Source organism: Acartia tonsa, chromosome 3 (assembly GCF_053477335.1).
Source record: "Acartia tonsa isolate MP-2025a chromosome 3, ASM5347733v1, whole genome shotgun sequence".
In the NCBI taxonomy this organism is placed as follows: Eukaryota; Metazoa; Arthropoda; class Copepoda; order Calanoida; family Acartiidae; genus Acartia; species Acartia tonsa.
The window spans coordinates 12,186,817-12,203,632 of record NC_137262.1 but is presented as its reverse complement, the minus strand read 5'-3'; the positions used below and the strand labels follow the sequence as shown (position 1 = coordinate 12,203,632).

The window sequence follows — 16,816 nt, the reverse complement described above, 5'->3', positions numbered from 1 at the left end:
TATAATTTTGTTATTTCAGAAACATGTCTTTCGCAGAAGTGCAGGAACTTATAGAGGTTCCAACCATCGCATACCTTTGTTCTCTGTTTCATGAACCTCTTGGAACACCGGAATTTGAAATAGAGGTAAGTCAAGATATTGAGAATAAAATATAAAAAAAACAACTGCGTTGTCATACATTTTTATAATCATTGTCTATTTTTGAAATTGAACTAAAAATTAATGTTGAATAATATATAACAGTATATTGAAATACAGTTCTTAAATACAAACAAATCAAAAATATACCTAGCAACTTACTTCAAGATTTGAGAAGCAACAATTGTGGATTTATTAAGGCGTGTAACTGCTTACGGGTCTGTTGAATAGGTTTTGGCATGGTTGCGTGATCAGAAAAGTTTATGTTCTTTCGTTTAAATGCGTTTTTGAAGTAAAGGGTATTATTGTATATACCTACTGTATTTTTAAATTTTTAATACAGTTTAACTTTTTTTTAGGAGTTAGAGGATGCTCTTGTATACAATACCAAAAGTGATGATGACATGTTTGGAAGCAATTTTTTAGACAACATTGTTATTAGTTTACTTAAAGAATGCATTCCATCTTATAAAAGGTAAAATCATTATTTATGTGGTATTATCATGTCAGTGGCTAAGTTTTTCGCTGTCTATCTATAAAAAAACATAATGAGGGACTCTATACTAAAGAATCTTCAGAAACATTAAAAGAATGGGAAAAATCAACAAGACAAACCTAAAACCACATGTTTTTCTTAATTTTATTATTTTTTATAGTAAGTTGACCTGCATGAACTACAGCTTGTACCTGAGCCAATTTCTAACCTCCAGAATAGAAGAACATGAAGAAGATTTCAGCGCTGTCAAGTGTAACATTGTCAATCCTTTTAATGAAGATAAACAAGAGTTCAGTCAGTTATCCTTTAAGGTAGGTCATTATTTATCTTACATGATTGTACCAAGATCCTTGAAAAACTTTAAGTAAGTGTTATCTATTATCAACAACTAATGTTAGTAAAGATGGCATACTATTACCTACTCAGATTTTAAAGGTTACAATCAAATATGTCTACCTAATATTTTTCCCCCTTAATTTTAGGGATCACTGAACTAACTATGCATTATATGCTTATTCATTCTATAATCTCTTTTGCAACACCCTGTTTAATTTCATTTCAACACAAATAGATTTTAACAACTATTCCTTTTCAGGAAAAAGTTAGTCTAATATTGCAGCTAATAGATCTCCGACTCGACACAGAAGACGCCCCAGAGAGAATAAAAGACATTCCAGTTGAGAGTCTGAGACTCGAACACATGGGCGAGGATAGTGATGGTGCTCGCTATTGGTACTTTTTCGGAACTAGATTGTATAAAGAAGTTAGGCCACAACGAAAATCCAAACCAAAGAAAGAAAAAGCGGAAAAGCCAGATGCCAAAACCAAAAAAGAAAGTAAAAGTAAAAAGTATAAGAAAGAGGAAATTGTTAACGATACCAGTGATTGTAAAATTGAGAATGATGACACATCTCCTAGCCCCACTCCTGGATGGTTCCTTATCTGCCGGACTGAAAAGGATTGGACTGATCTTGTTGAGACTTTGCGCAAGTCGAAAAAGAAAGCGGACAAAGAATTACACCAGATCTTGAATGAAAATTTCTTGCCACAAGTTCTTAAAATGCTTCAGGAAAAGTCATTTATTATTTTCTTTAGATATACATCAGTTTTAAACTAAAGTTGCATTACATTATTATATAAATACAGACGCTTTTTTTGTCAATCTATACTAAAAATAGCAATTACAGCAAGATCGAATAAGTTATCCTAAACAATATAGATGCTGTCCCAAAATTTACTAGTTTAATTGTTTTGAAAATAAAATAAAAATGACTTAAAAATGAACAGGAAAAAGAAAAGGAGGAAAGAATAAAACTACTTATGATGAACAAACGATCATCATCGAGAATTACAAAGAAAGAACAGGAGAGAAAAATAGAGGAGGAACAAAGGAGAAGAGAGGAAGAATTGGAGGAGGAAATGCGACAGAAACGGGAGGAGGAAGAGGCGAGAAAAAGGCTGAAGGAGAATTACAACCGGCGCTCCAAAATGGCACGTGACACCAGACACAAAGAGATGATGGAAAAACAGCTCCTTGAGGAGGTGGGTAGGAATTTCAGATTATTTACTAAATGATTCAAAACATAAGTTATTTATTTTCATAAAAATATATTAGTTATTAAGGACAATCATGTTCTTAAAAAGCTTAGTGTATCCGGCTAACATAACTTTTATTTAAAATCATTGTAGTCAATGTTATACGAAAATTGTCTAAATGTTACTATCTATGTTTTGACATTCATATAAGATTTGGACCAGTTTTGTGTTTTAATAGGCCAATATTAGAAATTTTGCTAAGCTGTGGTCTACAGTCGGTCAGACGGACATTGAAAAGTATTTGTCTTTACTTTGTATGCCATAGCCGTTTAATATGAAACTGAGAGACACTTATTTCAGTTTGACGGCAATATGGGGAATGAGGAAAATAGTAAAGTTGAATTTCTGCCTTTTGTAGGAAAGCAAACAATCCAGAGAATCTAGAGAACAAAGACTATTAGAACGCGAGTTGAAAAGATTGTCTAATCAGGCCGAGATCATGGAGGTTGAGGAGAAAAAGACTCGACTCGACACTGAGCGGCTGCGTCGAGAGGCTGTGGAACGGGACCATGATTATCTTGGCAGCCGAGCCGTCCGCCAGGATGCTAGTACTAACGGTGGCGGAGCGGCTGCTAGCAGACGGCGGGGTACACAGAGAGCGGCGGCCAAGAGGGAGTGGCACCGTTTGGCAGACTTTGATGATGGAAATCATAGATCAATTCGGTTTTAGGTCAAATAAACAAATTCTAATAGATCAATACAGTTTTAGTTACTTTGTCTCATTTAACTTTAGTTGCTGTAGAAGTTATTTATTACTTGTACCATTATAGAACATTATCTTACAAAATGCTCAAGAAATAAGCTTTATTTTATTTATGTATATTTTAGTTAATAGTATTATATTAGTATTATTAGAGAAATATTTATTTTTAGTTTATAGTGTCTAATTACATCACCGAAACAAAGTTTTATTTAAAAATCACTAATTTTATTTTTATGGAATAATTAGGCCAAAATAATTTAGCAAGTTTATTTAAACTACTTTTGATAAACAGATTGTGGATTAAATTCCTAAATTCCAGGAATTTTTATTATTGCATTTACCCGTTACTGAGAATCTTGCAATTATATAGACTATATATATTAATATATGTAGAAATATACAGGGTTAACCTTAACAAAACCTTACAAGTAAAATGAAATTGTCGCATTAAAAGAAGTAAATAAGCAATTAAAAAAAATTATGATGTTAGCTTTTGAAAAACTTCTTTTTCTAGTCTTAGCCAAAATTAAAAATATAATCCGGTTTTTATTGCAAATAGTTTAATTTATATAGTTATAGGCATAGTAACAATGTTATTTTAGTTTTATAATGTTTCAAAATTGTAAAAAAGCTGAATTAACTATGAAATACCAAAATTATTATTTTTTCTTTGAAAAGATAGGAGGCGGATGTGGCTTTTAAATCAACACAAGGAATTGTACTAACGTTATTTCCTGCCGTAATTTTTTTGACATTTAATTTTCAGCGGCCCTGGCGGCTTAATTGCCGTTTCTTCGCAGTTCCAAGTTGTTACAAACTTAAGCAACTGCTTAGTTAGTGCAAAGCCATATTGCTGTAATTCTTTATAAAGTTCAGTTCCATTGTGTTGATTTTTCATGTGGCACATAATCTCTTCCCCTTTTCTAACAAGAATCTCAAATTTGCCACTTCAAATTACCATTTTCATTGATTTTTAATATTGTTACCCCTCATTGTCTTTGTTCTTGTTTTGTCATTAGCATTTATAATTTATTATTTAAACAGTTGTTATTATAATATTATACATGTTTGTAGTATAATAATATTAAATCTGTATGTAACCAAATCCTTTTCTCTTTCAGATGATTTTAAGATCCATGTAAAACTGACGTTTTTAAGTTTGAACCCAAAGTGTTGAACTCGCATGCGTTGTGGTGGGCCTAAAGAAGTTTCAATGCACCAAAGTCCGTCATGTCGGCGCCTAGCAGGTCCAAACGGTGCTGGAAATTACAGGTATGTCGTTGTTAATTGTAGCGCAGCTACTTCATATTATTAACAAATATTGATGTTAATGTGAAAGATACTTTTGTCTTTCAATCTGTCCTTCATTCTATTAATGTAAAATCATATGAGTTAGATATCATTAGGATTACATTACTCAAAATTAAAGAATACCAACCAATGTCTATTTTTAGGAGTTTGTGGCCCATGGAGCAGCTGTCAACTGCCTTGCCCTGGGCCACAGGTCGGGCAGGGTTCTTGTCACAGGTGGAGAAGATAAAAAGGTCAGTCTTCTTCTATTTATTCTTCATTGGTTTTTATTTAAAAATCATGTTTTGTTAAATTTAAAATGAATATAATATTAAAATGTAAGTATTGACACTTTTTATTGTTATTTTAGACTTTTCGAACAAATCTTACTAAAGAAAAAATAAGATATCTTATGCAACACAACTAGAAAATTATTTGCAGTTTGGTTTTTGAATTTATGTGATTGAGCGTATCTAAAAACTTTCTAAGATTTACCTATCTGATAATTTTCCTGAAACTAAGTGATTTATTTTTTAATTTAGGTAAATCTATGGGCTGTCGGGAAGCCCAACTGTATAATGAGTCTGACCGGCCATTCCACCCCAGTTGTCTGTGTCAGGTACAGTTTATTTTACTTTAGAAATATTTTTCCAGTTTGGCTTCGAAACCAAGGGGGGGTTTTCTAATGCAACCATCTCGTAATCAATGTATAAATGGCACTTAGAATTTGAATTTCGATCTGAAATTTTGCCTAAATCGAACAAAAAGTTGGAAAAATAACGGCCAACAACTGGCGGCTCAGCAGTTTAGCCATTTTTTTGGGCTATTTTCAATGCAAATCATCACGAAACTTATCTCCACTTATCTCCACTTATCTATTTTCTGCTCCAAAATGTTTTCAAACGGTTCCAGCCGGTAGTTGCTGGTAATAGAAATCTAAAAATGTTTTTTTTTGTATCATTTCACATGATTTAAAGCAAAAATACGCTTCAAAAAGTTGATTCCTACGTAATTTATGACAGATTTGCCCTAAAAATAGCCAAAAAACGGCTAAACGGCTGAGCCGTTAGCCGTTACTTTTTCAACTTTTTTGTTCGATTTAGGCAAAATTTCAGATCGAAATTCAAATTCTAAATGCCATTTATACAATAGACCTACCAAGGATTACTCATGCAGAATTTTAGATCGAAATTCGAATTTTAAGTGTCATTTATACATTGATTACGAGATGGTTGCATTAACCCCCCCCCCCCCCCCCTTAATATACGTTGGATTAGATCCGGTTCTAAGCCATACTGAAAAATCATGCATCGTATCGTATTATATCCAGTTTTCAACGAATGTAAAAAGTAGAAAGAAACATAACACGTTGAATGCGGTTCTGCAGTTTCACAAAAAAAGAATGAATACTTTTTATCTGTCTACAAAAGGAAGAATTAACACGTCATTTATCTTACTATCTTCATTCCATATATCCAACCATTGTTCAATTTATATTGTGCTTTTCTTATACCCATTAACTTATACATTTTTGCAGGTTTGGTCACACAGAAGAGCATGTGTGTGCAGGTAGCCAATCTGGAACACTCAAAATCTGGGACCTGGAGGCCGCCAGGCTTGTTAGAACTCATACAGGTATACTCCCAAAATTATTGCAATTTGAGTTATTTTTGAACAGTAAACTTTTTCCATTAAAAATTAATTTCTTTATTTTTTATCAGAGATGTTTATTCTGTACAAGAATTATTTTTTTCCCCGGAACAGAATTATTTAATTTTCTTCTCTTCCTAGTTTTTTCTCCTTAAATGTGGGAAAATTGGAAAAAAATGTCAGTAGGTACTTATTATTTTTAATTCTTGGATTTCTTTCTCCCATTCCACATATTTTTCTACTTTTTATCCCATGAAGGGAAAAAATGTTTTTATTACTCTTAATTTTTCCCTCCTTTCACATATTTTCCCCTCCCACCCTCTTTAGTAGGGTATCCCGTGCATAATATACACCCCTGTTATTTATATTGTGGCTTATAGATACTTGTCTGTTATTCAAAATCATAAAACAATCAAATTGTATGGAAATATCATACTTGTATTTAATATATTTTAATATGGCACTCGTACTACTACGAACAGTATCATATTACAGCCATAGATTAAAAAGACAACACAAATGTAAAATTATGTGTTTTTTCTCTGTAAAATGATCTTGTTTTTATGTAAATGCAAAAAAATATCTAATCTATTATCTAGTAGAATCGCAGTTTTTATATTAGTACTGCGTGTCCGTTACTAACGACATTGAGAATTCAATCTTATGTTTTACACGTTTGGGATCCAATAATAAAAGTTAAACTTTTATCTGTTCTTTTTCCCTTTGTCAAATAAAAGCTTTTCTCGTATTCATTCTCATCCATACGAAAAAACTATGCCTAGCATCGTATTATATCCAGTTTTCTACGAATATAATAATTTACAATCATAAGACAATAACCAGTTTGTTTACTCCGTGCCTTCGGAATCTCGGGGCTAAAAAACTGGTTTTAATCTTATAATTGTACATTTATATCCGCGGAAAGCTGTTTATAAAACGATGCGAGAAATAACTATTCTCACTCTCAGTCTAAAATAATTAAGTTTAAAAAATCCATTTTTGCAATAATAAAGCTACCTCCATTTTTGCAGGTCACAAAGCTGGCATCAGCTGCATAGAATTCCATCCGTACGGGGAGTACTTAGCCTCTGGCAGTGAGGACACCTGCCTCAAGCTGTGGGACACCAGGAGGAAGGGGTGTATCTTCTCGTACAAGGGTCACACCAACCGGGTCAACTCACTCAAGTTTAGCCCTGACGGCCAGTGGATTGCCAGTGCTGGGGAGGAAGGAGTGGTTAAACTTTGGGATCTCAGGTCAGACCACTTTTGACAACCCTTATAATAAAGTAAGAGAATGTCTGTTTGTCTGTTTATCTTTTTGTTTGTACCGAAGGATCTCGCTAACCGCAGAACCAATATGGTTCTCCTTTACAGAATATCTTCACATGGGAACTAAGAGAAAACAAAAAAATATTAAAAGTTGCTGCTAGTATAGGTGTCGCCAATGTCGTAGAAACATGAATAAGAAACATCTGATCTTTGTAATATTATTAGATTACTCATTAGAGACCCTTATTGGCGTAGCCGCTAGTAATATATAAAAGCTTGATTAAATCTTATAAAACATTGAATTAGACTTATTTTAAAGATAATTTCCTTTTTATTGAATAAAAATCCATAAAGTTTCTTAATATTGGTTTTCTATTAGGGACAAAAATGTACCAGATTATTATTTTACATTCAGATCTACATGTATGAAAGTACAATCTATATCCTTTGTTTTTAGGGCTGGCAAACTTTTGACCGAGTTGTCAATCGGCACAGGACCAGTGACAGACGTGGAGTTCCATCCGCATGAGTTCCTGCTGGCAGGAGGCTGCAAGGATAGAACTGTGTCCTTCTGGGACCTGGAGAAGTTTGCTTGTATTGGCTCCTCAGAACGTGAGTCAGGGCCTATCAAATGCATTTATTTTCATCCTGAGGTAAGACTTAGTTGCATTTAAAAAACTAGCGGTGCGTCCCTAGCAACTAGAGACTCAAACAGTGGACAGAAAAATAAAAACCTTTCCGGGATACTGTGAAAATTAGAGGAAGAACTCAATTCTGTAGTTTTCAAAATCTTAATCTATAGACAAAAAATTTCTACTTGTACTTATGTAAAGATATTTCTTTTATTAAACATTATTAAAAAGTAATTCAGTGTTGTGTTATTTTACAATTCATTCACTTTACCTTTCAGGGCGAATGTTTGTTCTCTGGTACTCAGGACAACTTAAACGTGCACGGATGGGAGCCGAGCAAGTGCTACGATACACTGTACATGAACTGGGGTCGCGTGGCTGACATAGCTGTGGCCAGCCAACAGCTGATTGGCGCCTCCTACCTCCAGTCACATGTCTCAATATTTGTAGTTGATCTCAAGAAAGTCCAACCGTTTTGCGGCGTTAACATTCCGGAAAAGGAGCCGAAACCTACTAGTAAAGACGAAGAATCGGTGGCGCCTTCTGGCGCATTTCGCACTGGGCAAACGGTGCGGCGGAGTTTTATACGAGAAAAGCCAGAGGCAGGTAAAAAGCCAACTACTCAAGTGAAAATTTCCGAAGAAACTTCCGATAAATCCGGCACCGAAGGCGAAGACTCTGACGCGGTAGTAGCCCATGCTGACATTCCTGATGTAACCAATTATGAAAACGTTTTTCGCCCACGCAACCGTGTGCTGAACCGAACCCCGCCGCCGGACGAACCGTTCGAAGAGCCTTCGAGCTCTGACCACGACATGCCATTACCGGTGCGTGCAGTTGACCCGATGAATTTCCACGCCACTAAGTTGAGCAGCAAAAAAGTTTCGCCGTCGCCGACCCGTCGTGCTTCTCAGCCCGCCATCCCGTCTGGTTACCATACGGGCGCCAGGCGAGGGTCAGTGTCTGGTGCCAACAGCAGCGGCAGCAGTAATTTAGATATAATGCAACCACAGGAAGTACACATGCGGAATAGTCCGCACTCTGGTTCGATCCAGCGGCCTGTCTCTGTGTACGAGGGCGGGTCTGGGCCCGGTTCTGGGCGCAGCACCTCGCAGTCAGTCCCACGTGACCTTCCATCCTCGCCTGTACGAGCAAGCTACAGGACGTCGGTCAACCTAGGGTCGTGTAAAGACTCGCCAACAGAGCAAGAATACTTGCCAGGTAATATTTTTATATTTGAATTTAATCAAGCTAAAACATATGATGTTTGAAAAAAGAAATCGCAATTATGACTGAAAATGTTTTTTTATGTCTTTTATTTCAAGACTAATGTACAAAATTACCCAAGTTATAAAGAAGCAGCGTTACTAAAAATAATGGTATAGATAAATATTCTAAAATCTAATTGTAAATAAATCCCTTATTTTGCAGGAGTGCCTGAAATGTTGCAGCCTCCCTCAGTGCCATACGGTGCCGCCAATTTCCCCGTTAACCAGAAACCGCCGTCCACCGCCACTTCTCCCCTGAAAGCCCCACCCGGCTCGCCATACTCTGCTGCCACAAGCCTGCCATACCTTGGTGCCAACACAACTGCAGCCCAGCCGCTTGACCGGCCAACCGCCGTCAGGCCGCATAGGTAAGGAATTTTATTTCTCGTATTTATTCGATACCGATTAATATCCGGTGGATTAGAACCGTTTCTCATCCTTACGAAAAAAAACTATGTCTAGCATCATATTATATCTACCTATCCAGATTTCTTTTATTAAAAAAATGTACAATCATAACATTAAAACCAGTTTTTTTAGTACGTGCCTTTGGCATCTCGGGGCTAAAAATACTGGTTTTAATCTTATAATCGTACATTTTATTCCGCGGAAAGCTGTTTATAATACGATGCGAGAAATAACTATTTCACTCTGTTGTGATATTAATTCTTCAAACAAGGATGTCAACATCCGTAAATTTAAAACCTAACAAGTCAGACAGTCGGAACATGCCAACATTAACAAAGATATTTAAGGTATGAATACTATTTTTTGCTTCTACAATATTAATGCATAATCTTAACATGATTATGTCTAATAATTTTTCAAAACTTATTATAAAGTTGTACACTAAAGTATTTTATTGGGATTGATATTAATGTTTTTTCAAAAATGATAATTCGTAATTGAAAACCAAGAAAATGCTCTCAAGAAATATTATGTACTTAAATAACAACTCGAAAAATATTTTTCCATTGTTAAATAAAATTCCCCTTGTTGTAAAAGTTTGTCTCTATTCTTCACCACAAAACGAAAACAAACAGAACCATTTAAATAGTTGACATAGATAGTTCACAAATGAAAGTGTTTAATTTATATAGTATTTTATAATTTAATAATTTAGAGAGTATTTTATATCCTATTTTATAAAGTAGTATGGTTTCTATGCCCGTAAAGATCTCGCTGACTACTGAACAGATTTAGTTTTCATTTTAGCGGATCCTGTTATAGGTCTAGATATGGTTTTAGGCTGTATTATTATTGGAATCAAGTCTCCTTCCCTTTTCGAAAACATTGCCCAAAGCTGCTAGGGGTCCAACCACTAGTTTTATTCAAATCTTATTATCTATTGCAGTTCGTTTTTCTGTCATCGACTACTATTGATTTTCTGTTATAAAAAGACGACCTTGAAAAATCATTTAAAATAGATTATGCAGTCGTAAAGACATAAAATCAGTGTTTCGGTGCCGGAGCCGGGAGCAGCAACATTTTTGGTGGAGCCGGAGCCGGATTAGCTAAAAATGATTTTTAAAGTAATATTATAATTTGGCAACGGTCTATTTCCATATAAAAAACTGAAAAACTATTGTTTCTTAACAAATAGACACACATCCTTCTACTTTAATATAGCTTTAATCAAATAAAAGCAAAATATTTTATATAATTTATTTTATTTTATCAAATTCAATAATGAAAAAAAATGATATATTAATTTTAAGGTAGGGGCCGGAGCCGAAGCCGCATCAAAATGATACGGCTCCGACACCCTGCATAAAATGAAAGTTTATTTTTATATTATATTTCTACAATTCAAAATGCATAATATGAGGATGGACGCTCTTGTTTTTCTTATAAATTGTCTTTTTGTCAGATGAAAGACGTCACAATATTTGATAAAACATTTATTTTCATTTTTAGAATTATATGCTGTTTGTTTTACTCTTATATCCTTATCAACAGGAAAGGAGGGTACATTGGACTTTTATTTACACTAGTTCCTAAAGTTTAATAGAGCGTTTTCGTATTCGTTGGCTCAACAACTTTGGGGGACTTCTATTGAATTTTGATTGTTTGGTTCATTAAGTTGAGTGTTTAAACGTTTCAACCACTAATTGTAATCTACAGAAAGGGTAATTTTGGTTATCAACATTGGGGATGTACATCAGTTTAACGACCATTGTCTTATCCCTTTAGATCCCTGCCGTATTAAGTAGATTATTCTAACAAGTTTTCCTTTCAGGACTTCCGAGTCTTCAAGTAATGCAAGCTACCCTAACTTGGGAGCACCCCAACAACATCACAACTCACAACAACCACCGCCACCAACACAAGACCGGGTGGAGTTAGTTCCCAACATCTCTGACAAGCCCACGGGTCTCAGCGTGTCGGACTTTTTGCCCCAACAGTTTGGCGGTCTCAAGATCGGCATGCAGCCGAGCGGCGGCGGTAGCAAGTTGGCGTATGACTGGCCGCAGCCGCAATATTCAGAATCAGAAGTTACTTCGTCAATTCTGAAAGATCACACCAATATCATGGCAGTTATTACACAAAGGAAACGTCATCTAGAAATCATCCGACAGTTGTGGCATCAGAAAGACGCCAAAACGGCGGTAGAACAGGCAGTACAATTTCAAGACTCCGCCGTTGTTGTTGACCTACTGTCGGTCATAATCCTACGGCCGTCCATATGGAATCTGGACTTGTGCCTGCTGCTGTTGCCCGGCATGGGTGAGCTATTACACAGCAAATACGAGAGCTATGTCAATGCCGCCACTGGAGCCCTCAAGTTGGTGTTGAAAAATTTTGGGACAGTGATCAAGAATAACATTGACACGCCTGGCAATTCGGTGGGCGTGGATATCTCGAAAGAGGAAAGGCTGAACAAGTGTATGGGCTGCTATCAGGAGCTGGTTAAGATTAGGTCTACAATACTCAAGAGACAAAATATTCAGGTTAGTCTAATACATCTTTACTTTAAAAAAATTGGATCATGAAAAGAAAACGTAGTTACGGGTTTCGTCGTATTTTCACAGTAGCTTTTCTCCTATTTCCAGCCCCTGCGGGGGGCTTTAGCCCTGCTGTTCATATTTTATAACCCTGTGGGGCAATCATTAACATTTACTTAACCTAATCTAAAATAACCTTTCAAAAGCTACTGCTAAAATACAACGAAACCCGCAACTTCGTTTTCTTTCTATGATTCAAAAAAATATTTAAAAAAAAACAACATTTTATTACTTAGTAAATAATATTAGGTTATCAAATGTGGTTTTTAATTTCAGGGGAAAGTAGGTCACACATTCCGGGAACTGGCCATACTCATGCAGTGTCTGGATTAAAAAATTGCAAGGCCATGCCTTGGCCGTTGAAAAGCTCATGAAAAAAAGTAATCACATTAATCTCTGGTAGAAGTCCTTCTTGTGTTCCACAATATCTCACTCTCAAAAATGCAATTGCCATGAAATAAAAATGTGTGCGTGCCACCCTGTAATGAATAATTTGTTACCATAACAACAAGTACAAGCAGGTGCAAAGTTGGCAAACTTAATCCTGTGACAAAATTCCAGCAACCTGCCATCTTTTTTCATCCAGATTGCATTTTGCAATATTTCTCTACTCAAACTTTGCAATAGATAGATAGACTTATTAAAGAATGTCTCAGTAATTTAACAAATGCTTTTTACGCCTAGCTAGCTTTTACATTACAACAGTATTCTATTATAATTTAGCCCAAGTAGATTAAATTAGCTTGAAATTTAGATAGATTATGATAAATTGAAAACCATTTTTATAGGAAAATTAAGGAAATTCATATTAATCTTACTGGGCAAAGCAACAATCCTTTATAAATAAGAAAAAAAAACTAAATTTATGTAAGTCAATCATCCGCTCTACCTCTTTTTGGCAACATATATACATAATGTTCTCTTTCAATTTGGCAGTTTTAAATAATGAAAAAATATCATAAAATACAAAAGGTGTCAACAATATTTAAATGACTGCAATTTTCAAGGATTTATATATTAAAAATAATAGGTTTTCAGTTTCTTAAATAAAGTAACGTATGAATGTTATAGAATAGAAAATTTTTAGGTTTAGAACTATGATTAATGTAGAGCGATTTATCTGCAATTTTTAAACTTATTGTATGTCATTTAAAAGTAAAAGCAAAATTGTGTAATGGTCTCAAATGCACACATCACCAACCCATAGTTATTCTATCAATGCTCTATACATCCTATAAACAGAGCATATGAAGAATATGGCATAATAATGTTTATAGTAGAATTGTATCCATACCCTTCTTATAAGTAACTGGTGTTGATACAAAATCGCCAGTATTTTTGGGAATAAAGCAAGTAGCAACATTTTCATTTCTAAAAATGCGTTATTCCAATTTTAAATTTACTCTGTGATATTAATTCCAGAAGCAAAGCGTAACACACAATCATTAACCCCTCTTTAGAGTATTTTATATTATACATTTATTAATCATTAAAAAAAATTAAACTTGTTATATTTAGCGCGACAACGTGTAGGTAGAAAACTATATCTATGCATGCATATCTAACGTTTAACACTCTAAACTCGAAAGATCTTCCACAACATTTTTTGGAGGTTGTTCAAATTTAACTGTTTTCTTTATTAGAGATTTTAATTTTAGAATTGTTTTTAGATGAAAAGATTTTAGATTACTAATAAGATTTCTTAGGTTTAGCATAAATGAAATTATCAATGTTTTTCTTCTTTATTTAAGCCTTAAGGTATAATAATAAACAATCCATTTAAAATAAAATAAAAAAACGAAACCCCATTTCTTCCGTCCATTTACATGAATTCGTATACCAAATGATGTATTTATTGTAAATCTCAATTATATTTATTCAATGCAGTCTTTGTTAAGAAACCAGTTATATGTAAAAAATATAGGAGAAATTTTTTTAATTAAGAATATAAAAAAATGGCTTTAAAACCTGGATATAAATTTACAGAAAACAACTGTCATTGCCTTTGATATGTAATAATCACTATCACATTCTGTGCCTTGATGTAATGTTGTGTTAGTACTATGCAATCTTAATGACCGTCCTAAAATGAACTAATTATAAAGGTACTTAAATATTTAATCAGATGCTATTTAGCTCAAGGTATTACTTATCTTTAACTTTACTTTTGTGTCAAATAATACAGGCAAACTAATAATATAAAGACTAAAAATTGGCATTTTATAACCAAAAGTTCTTTCAATATATTTTTTTTTTGATTCATATATTATTTTTAAAAACTAAACCCAACCATACTGATGTGATTTAACCTATAATGTAATTTAAAATATATAATATATGTATCTTAACTTATGCCGTTCAGGATTTCATTCATATTTTCAAATTGGCCAGAATATTTGTTTCATTTTTCAGTTGTTTATTTTAACTAATTATTTTTAATCCACAAAGCGCTTCCAAAAATATTATTGTTACATTTTTATGGGGCAGTTGCACGAAGTGCATTTAAACTTGAATTTAGTGAAATGCATATTTTTTTCTGTTCTATAGTTTAAACTACATCTATAGGACATATATTTGAAAGAATTTTAATTTTCTAATTTAAAATATCACGACTTGAAAATCAAATTCTTGTGACATATGCAACGTATATGACTGCCTTATTTTCACACACAAATGCAGCATGACGACTATTTTAGTCGTGCCTAATTGTTGGTTTTTAAATGTAATACAAAATTTTATATATTAAGATTCATTACTCCCAGTGCCCAAACTTCTTTAATGTACTTCATGCAACTATCCCTTTAAAGGTCAGTTTGTATCTATGTTGTGACTCCTGCGGCTATAGTCAGTGCTAACCAAATATTGATTTTAGTTTGAAGACACATATGTCCCTGTCAGACAAAATATATTCATTGTAGTTCATAGATTACAGATATATACCAGTGGATGTATAAAATGGCTCTGCTGTTTGAGTTCACCTGAGCCAGAACGATAATAGTTTGATGGTTTTGTGTGTACGAATAAGAAGAAAGATAAACAGGTTATTATTTATTTTTTATGAAATAATATGTATCTTGTTTTGAAAAGACAAATTTAGACATGAAAAAAAAAACAAGAAAGAAGTATTTAAATTTCATAGATCTAATTAAAAGTTTTGTAGTTACGTTATCCTATTAGTTTGGTCAAAAACTTTGGTTGGTTCCAAAATAATATTGTCGAAACCCTGCCTGAGGGGTAATCTTATTTATCAAAATTTTAAATGTACATCAGTTTAAGATCCCCAATTCTATTATAAAAGCATAACATTAAAATAATAATTTAGAGAATGCCTGATTACAACCTGCCACAGGAACCCATCAATCCAGTTTTGAAGGCTCAGCGCTTTGTCCTCGGCATTCTGGTTCTGATCATTGTTGACTTTATTTGGGTCTCTTCTTCAGAGCTCACAGAATATATTTTCAAAACACAAAATTACAGGTATTAATATTTTTTTAGTGGCGATGTTGCAAACTATATTTTACTTATGTTTGTTCGGTTCTAGGACAAATGATGGATTGGACACTTAACCTAATATATTTTAAACCACCCCATTAAATGCCTAACCCCTGCGGTGGACTTATTTGTATATTCAGATCATATACTTAATTAACTCTATTTTTGACATACCGACGTATGTAACTCCTGCTTTTGTCCCGGAATCTTTTGTTCGTTGGTACCTTCCTCATCTTATTTTAAACGGCAGAAATTGTGGATAGTTTTTAGTTTAAAATCTCTCTTACAACTCTTGGTTTGATATTAAATTGCCTTTTCCTTTGAAAACGAATTAGGTTATAGATATTGATATTTGAAAAGATGTAAATATTATTTTATTTTTAGTAAACCATTCTTTTCCACATTTGTGAAGACAAGCTTGTTCTTATTGTATTTACCTGGATTCCTTGTGTATAAACCATGGAGGGACCAATGCAAGCTGTCATTGTCCATAAAGAAGAGGTAGATTTTTTTTATTATTCAAGAATTATTATACACGTGTTAAGAATTGTTATTCATCGCACTGAATTATAGACAACTTGTCTCGGATATCAAAAAAAATATAGGATCAAAACCAGCTTTGTAGTGAATTTTTAAAAATGTTCATGGAAAATTGTTTGTAATTCAATGCTATTCATGATTTTTAAGTATGGCTGAGAATATGTTCTAATCCAGCAGATATAAATCGGTTTCCAAGTCAAACTTTGTTAATAATCTAATACCTAGTTTATTTAACTCCACTTTCTATGTTTTAACTTTGTATTTGTGAAGGTCAAGTAGTACGCCAAGCAGCAGAGCTGGTAATGGATACACTAGAGTGGCCGGGGACAGTGAGAGTGAAAGGAGTGGAGCAGAGGATCTAGAATCTGACCAGGAGGATGGAGAACAGGAGGGACAGGAAGGTGGCGAAGCCACTAGGGTTCACAGTAAGTCATTTATGTTTATTGCATCCATCCAAAGAGTAGCCACCCTACAACCTACTTGGTCCGTCAGTCTGTCGGTCATGTTTTTAATTAACTAAAAAGATTGGTGCTTTTCTATAGTTTAATAATCACATATTTTCTCTCTTTTTCAATTTTTATGAAACAAAACTTATGCTCTAAATTACATTTTGTTCGTTCTTCCATCTCTATTTTTTTGCTTCGATAGTTATTTATGGATGTTTTATCCATGTTATTATATCATTTGCTTTTTAAGGTCAAAGTCATTGTTTAATCAAAGTTTAATAACTATTTTTT

The 16,816-nt window shown here is 33.9% G+C and overlaps 5 protein-coding genes across 13 annotated transcripts in view; all 5 read left to right on the top strand.

The window, feature by feature from the left end:
* LOC145313959 (RNA-binding protein 25) overlaps positions 1-16,816 on the top strand; it is a 307,513-nt gene that overhangs the window by 254,451 nt on the left and 36,246 nt on the right. The window lies entirely within an intron of this gene.
* Positions 24-1,751, top strand: LOC145313971 (chromatin remodeling regulator CECR2-like). The gene is made up of 4 exons (XM_080153639.1): positions 24-125; positions 498-613; positions 795-945; positions 1,230-1,751. Exons 1-4 carry the CDS (start codon positions 24-26, stop codon positions 1,749-1,751), a joined length of 891 nt encoding a protein of 296 aa, XP_080009765.1.
* LOC145313343 (uncharacterized) lies at positions 1,913-4,055 on the top strand. The gene is made up of 2 exons (XM_080152702.1): positions 1,913-2,176; positions 2,589-4,055. Exons 1-2 carry the CDS (start codon positions 1,955-1,957, stop codon positions 2,898-2,900), a joined length of 534 nt encoding a protein of 177 aa, XP_080008828.1. The 5' UTR covers positions 1,913-1,954; the 3' UTR covers positions 2,901-4,055.
* Positions 4,041-14,973, top strand: kat80 (katanin p80). Of its 8 annotated transcripts, none has more exons than XR_013877304.1 (11): positions 4,041-4,205; positions 4,388-4,477; positions 4,766-4,842; positions 5,761-5,858; positions 6,905-7,127; positions 7,600-7,795; positions 8,053-8,995; positions 9,206-9,410; positions 11,282-11,993; positions 12,324-12,730; positions 14,107-14,973. XR_013877304.1 is itself a non-coding variant. In XM_080152694.1 (10 exons), the coding sequence occupies exons 1-10, from the start codon at positions 4,164-4,166 to the stop codon at positions 12,378-12,380; spliced, it is 2,643 nt and encodes an 880-aa protein (XP_080008820.1). In that variant the 5' UTR covers positions 4,041-4,163; the 3' UTR covers positions 12,381-14,973. The 8 variants fall into 8 exon arrangements, 1 of the variants encoding a protein (XP_080008820.1); XR_013877303.1 differs by having other exon boundaries at positions 12,324-12,751; XR_013877301.1 differs by having other exon boundaries at positions 12,324-12,751; positions 13,470-14,973.
* LOC145313336 (solute carrier family 35 member F5) overlaps positions 14,964-16,816 on the top strand; it is a 19,498-nt gene continuing 17,645 nt past the window's right edge. For both annotated transcript variants that reach the window (XR_013877305.1, XM_080152696.1), the window contains exons 1-4: positions 14,964-15,087; positions 15,370-15,524; positions 15,924-16,040; positions 16,350-16,504. Coding sequence is in view for 1 of the 2 variants with exons in the window: in XM_080152696.1 (XP_080008822.1) it covers positions 15,373-15,524; positions 15,924-16,040; positions 16,350-16,504 (424 nt within the window). In the remaining variant the exon portion in view is untranslated. The remainder of the gene's footprint in view (positions 15,088-15,369; positions 15,525-15,923; positions 16,041-16,349; positions 16,505-16,816) is intronic.